This window comes from Chiloscyllium plagiosum, chromosome 19 (genome assembly GCF_004010195.1).
Source record: "Chiloscyllium plagiosum isolate BGI_BamShark_2017 chromosome 19, ASM401019v2, whole genome shotgun sequence".
Taxonomy (NCBI): Eukaryota; Metazoa; Chordata; class Chondrichthyes; order Orectolobiformes; family Hemiscylliidae; genus Chiloscyllium; species Chiloscyllium plagiosum.
In genome coordinates, this window is record NC_057728.1 from 43,139,727 (window position 1) to 43,144,495 (window position 4,769).

Sequence of the window (4,769 nt, forward strand, 5' to 3'; positions counted from 1 at the left end):
ATCCCTCTCCACCTGAATTCTGATGTTATAAGTAACATTGATATTGGGTTCAAAGTGGAAATTCAAAACCTCTCCTGTCTGTTTTTTCTGCTCTTCATGAGATTTGGACTACAACACGATTAGGGGCTCTCGGAGACCTTTTTGTATAGAATATGAACACCATAGCCCTTTGCTCGCAGGGTTCAGTCCAAGTGCTTGCTGTGACCAGGTGGTAGGTTGTGCAATCGTTTAACGTTCGAGATACTGACGTTTGGTGCATATGCTCAGAGTAACACCTGTATGCTTTCAGTTTCTGCTTCATCCTGACAAAGTTTCACTGGTCTCGCTGGTGATCACTGCGATGTTCGCTTCCTTTTCTTGTCGCTGGGGGCGGTTATCACGCAAACGTGTGAAAGGTGACGGCAGCGCTTTTGCAAGCCTGAACTCGGGGTGAAACCGCTCATCCTGAGGGTAAAGTTGGCAGAAAATGCGGCTGTGTGCTCTGAAAGTGAACGGGCTGTGTTTGGCGAGGCGGTGGAGAGTTGCAGTGGACCTGGTCCCGGGTGGTCATGCAGTTTGCAGAAATGGCCAGAGTCCCCGGGGAGGAAACGTGGAGCGGCTGAGGGTAGACTTCAGGACAGCGTCAGTTCACTCACCGGCAGCTCACCGGCTTCTCCCAAACGCTCAGATCCGGCGAGGATTTCACCGTTCCGCCGCTTGCACCGTCGATTTCCGGACAAGTTACGAGAGTGCGTTTCGCAAATCTGTCGAGGAACCCGAAGAGTTCTGGAGCGAATGTGCCCAAGGGATCTCATGGTTCAAACCATGGCAAAAGACGCTGGAATTTTCAAATCCACCTTTTGCCCGCTGGTAGGTGAAGTTTCTATCCTGTACTTCACATCCACAGTTTGGTTAAGGATAATATTTCCAGAACCGTGACAAATTGGAGTGAATTCGGCAGACTTGATTCTTTGGATCCACCCGAGGAATGATCCGCAATGTGTAAGAAGGTCTTAAAAGGGTGTCCAATTCTATGTAATTAACTTTGACATCGAAATTTGCATTCCTAGAAATGCAAGGCCGGTAGGCCCATTAGTTTCATGACGCCCTTTCCCCAATATTCCAATGCATTTTTCTCTGTTTCCAAGTGCATGCCTCCCCTTTTAAACCTGTTCGAGATTCTACATTGTCTGGTAGAACCTTTCATGGGCTTAACAAATTTCTGCTCTAAACAAATCTTACAGCACTTCCTTTCATTCTTGTAACGGTATTAGCTGATTGATTTGATTTTGTCAGTAACACATTCTTGCCTCAGAAATCCAACTCTGAGCACATTGAGCTGATGTAGTGCAATTGCAACTCGTTCATTGGTTCACATTTTGTTGTGGTAATGACTGTTACCGACACCACTCCATATACAACTGGAATCCATACAAGTGTGGAATAATAAAGCTGAAAATCCAAAGTTGCTGTCTCTGGTTCTATGCTTTTTCCAAGGCTGTTAAGGATTCTTCACTCAATGAAAATCAGTTGAATTAATGACTGTTTCCACTCATATGCAATTAGTCTCCCTGTAAAAAGCCTTGAAAACGTTGTACCTTGTTGAGTGAGATGTAAGTGTATACTTAACAATGTACCAGCTTCATAATTACAGTTGAACACCCCCCTTGATCTTAAAAGGTGAATTTTCTATTTTACAATGTCAGATTTTGCCACTATAATAACATAAATATAACACTTTTTGTTATTTTAGCTTCTGACTTGATCCAATCCTAATAATTTATATTGCTATTTGAAAATTATGAAATACTTGCTGGTTAAGTTGAGCAACATCATTGCTGCTGTTTCAAACCATTTCTCTTAACTTGGTGCCCCCTGCTCGTAAAAAAAGGGAGAACCATGGTGCAGAAATCGCTCGTGCTTTGTGGGCAGCTGCATTTACTGTCAACTTTTCTTCAGTGCACAGTCTGGGTCAGTAGATTAGTCATGGATTCTTTGATTGTTCTTGGATAGCTGTAAATTTACTGGTAATACATGTCAGCGATTGTCTGCAGACATGCAGCCATTTACCAGGTCAGGCTTCACTCAGCAGTACCTTCAGGTGGCTGCAAGGTGCAGGCTTACCTGTTTGACAGCCAGGCCATCAGTCTGGCTGCTGGGAAGTAGAGGCCATCATGTTTTAAAGGTTTTATCGTTAAATTTCCATTGAGGTAGCCGCACTTCCGGGTTTCCTGAAAGCTATTACCACGCCTGCTAGATTCCTCACCATAAATATCAGCTCATTCATGTCCAATTCAGAATGCACAGTTGCACCTCCTGTCTGCCATTGTATAATGATGTCCAGCAGGGTCGTGGATGAAGAGAATTGCCATATTATCCCCCTTTATGTGCTAGTTGGCTTCTTATTTTCAGCCTGCACCACTGGCTCACAGCAATAGGAAAAAAAAAGTTGTATAAATCTTTCCCTGTTAGTCCACAGCTTCTTCAGCAACAACTGATCAGCTCTGCCCCCTTGTGGTGCCACATGTCTGACTGACTGAACCGTTGAAATTCAGAGGAGGTTTGGCCTACCAACATATGAGCACCTGTCATGTGTGCATGCACTGGTACTGATGAATTAAACTCTGTGAATGTCCAAAAATGTTAGGACAGATTTTGTCATGGCCTTCTAACATACCCTGACATTTTGTCATCACATTCAAAACTATGGGCCGAGGAATGAAAAGTGGGACCAGTGTAGATTTAATGTATTTTGGCAGTACAGACTCAATGGGCCAAAGGGCCATTCAGAACTATATGATTCTAAGTTTGTACGAAATAGACCTACTGTCTTGTGGATAGCTGAACAAGTTGAAGGCTAAGAGACTGTGACAAACAAAAATCTACAGTGGAGCCCAAAGATGGACTGATGTCTAAATATGTTACTTTTCCAGTACATCCTGTGCCAAGTATAATAATATGCATTTCTTTGGACTTAACCAGTGAGGTTGAGATGGGGACCTTGATGTTTGAGTAACCCAGAGTCTTCACAGATTTGCCCATGTTTGAGATTTTAGTCCAATCTTGCTGCAAAGTATTAACACAAGACAAAAAAACTGCAGATGCTGGAATCCAAAGTAGACAAGCAGGAGGCTGGAAGAACACAGCAAGCCAGGCTGCATCAGAAGTTGACGTTTCAGATATAACCCTTCAGTATTAGCTCAGCACAGAAGACAGCAGTTACAGGCACTATGGGCTCTTTCTGACTGTGGGAGGGACTCTTGTCTCACTGGTCAACCATGACTAGGGTCAGATGCTGCCTCAGTGGGTGCTAGGACCCTAGAATCTCTACACAAGTGGATGGATTCCATTACATCAGACGTACAAAAGAAAGGTGCCAACTCTTAAGGATTCAAGCTGAAAGGTCAAGATCATGCACATAGGAATGACAGGTGACAGCTGCTCAGTATTGCACATAGGAGAGGTATGATCATCATGGAATTTGATAGGCTAAACAGTGATATAGCTTTCTTATGAGAGACCAGGCTCAATGAGAAGGGACCACTGAAAGTAAAAACATTATTCATTCATCTGATAGCTTTCAGAGGAAAACTGTGAGAAAGGTGCAGCATTTGCACTCAGGTACTTGCTACTGTTAATGATAGAATCCTCACAACCAGTTCAGAATGTGTTCCCTCCAGTTGCCTTCTTTTTCAAACAGAGTCTATTAATCACGTAAATATCTATTCTCCAAAGTTTTGCCACATTACACAGGTAAAAATCAGTCCTGCAGTGATTAATGCTAACTATCAGCAGAATCCTAAAGTCGAAACATCTTCACCTACAGGGGATTTCAAGACAACAAGAGGTGCACACCATGAGTTGTGATCATCCTTGTAAGCTAAATGAGAATGGAAGTAGCCTACTAGAGCTTTGCTGCTACCATGAGCTTTGTGGAGCTAACATCTTTCAGAACAACCCATATCACACAGTGTTCTGCAACACCCAAGATTAGGGAATTTGCAGTAGATAAACCTGATCGTAATCAACAAACATGAGTTTAAACAGTATTCTTAATGCATACAACCACTGCAAGACTGACTTTGACACATCACTCCCTGATATTGCATGCAAACCTGTGAAGCTTTTTCATTCACAGTGGAAATGCTGTGCTGTCTACTGAGATTAAAAGCAACGGTCACCTGATTCAATTGAAGAAATATCAGTGGCATTCTCACACAGATCGCAGAAGCAAATGAAATATATTTTGCAATAAAAACTAGGCAAAGTAAAGGTCAACCATCTGCTAGATAATACATCAATAACTAATGAGCAGAACATTCAGTTATTCTTAAGCACAGGGAATTCTAGGGTTCAGATGGATCAAAAAGGCAGCAGGTCTCCTCAGCAAAGAAAATTGGTTTGTTAGCAAACAAAGGCAGTGAGATCGTTGCTGACTGCTGAATAGAGTTGGAGAGACGGATTGAACTGGAATTTGAACTGAATTGTAATGAGACCACTCATCAAGGTAGCTATAGTCAGCACAGAAAGCCTTCCAGTTATTGCATAGCTGTATATTGAACCCACAGGATAGGAATTTAAAGCTGTCAACCCACTTTCTTTGGACAAAGTTTCAGGTAACGCTGTTACACTATCAGCTTATCAAGCAATGAGGTAAAAACAATGACTGCAGATGCTGGAAACCAGATTCTGGATTAGTGGTGCTGGAAGAGCACAGCAGTTCAGGCAGCATCCAAGGAGCTTCAAAATTGACATTTCGGGCAAAAGCCCTTCATCAGGAATAAAGGCAG

The 4,769-nt window shown here is 42.8% G+C and overlaps 1 protein-coding gene across 3 annotated transcripts in view; it reads left to right on the top strand.

The window, feature by feature from the left end:
- Positions 1–280: 280 nt before the first annotated feature.
- Positions 281–4,769, top strand: part of acss3 (acyl-CoA synthetase short chain family member 3) — a 63,356-nt gene continuing 58,867 nt past the window's right edge. Inside the window, exon 1 of one of the 3 annotated variants that reach the window (XR_006314521.1) lies at positions 281–849. Coding sequence is in view for 2 of the 3 variants with exons in the window: in XM_043709674.1 (XP_043565609.1) it covers positions 467–849 (383 nt within the window). In the remaining variant the exon portion in view is untranslated. The remainder of the gene's footprint in view (positions 850–4,769) is intronic. The other 2 variants (XM_043709674.1, XM_043709675.1) reach the window with 2 other exon arrangements.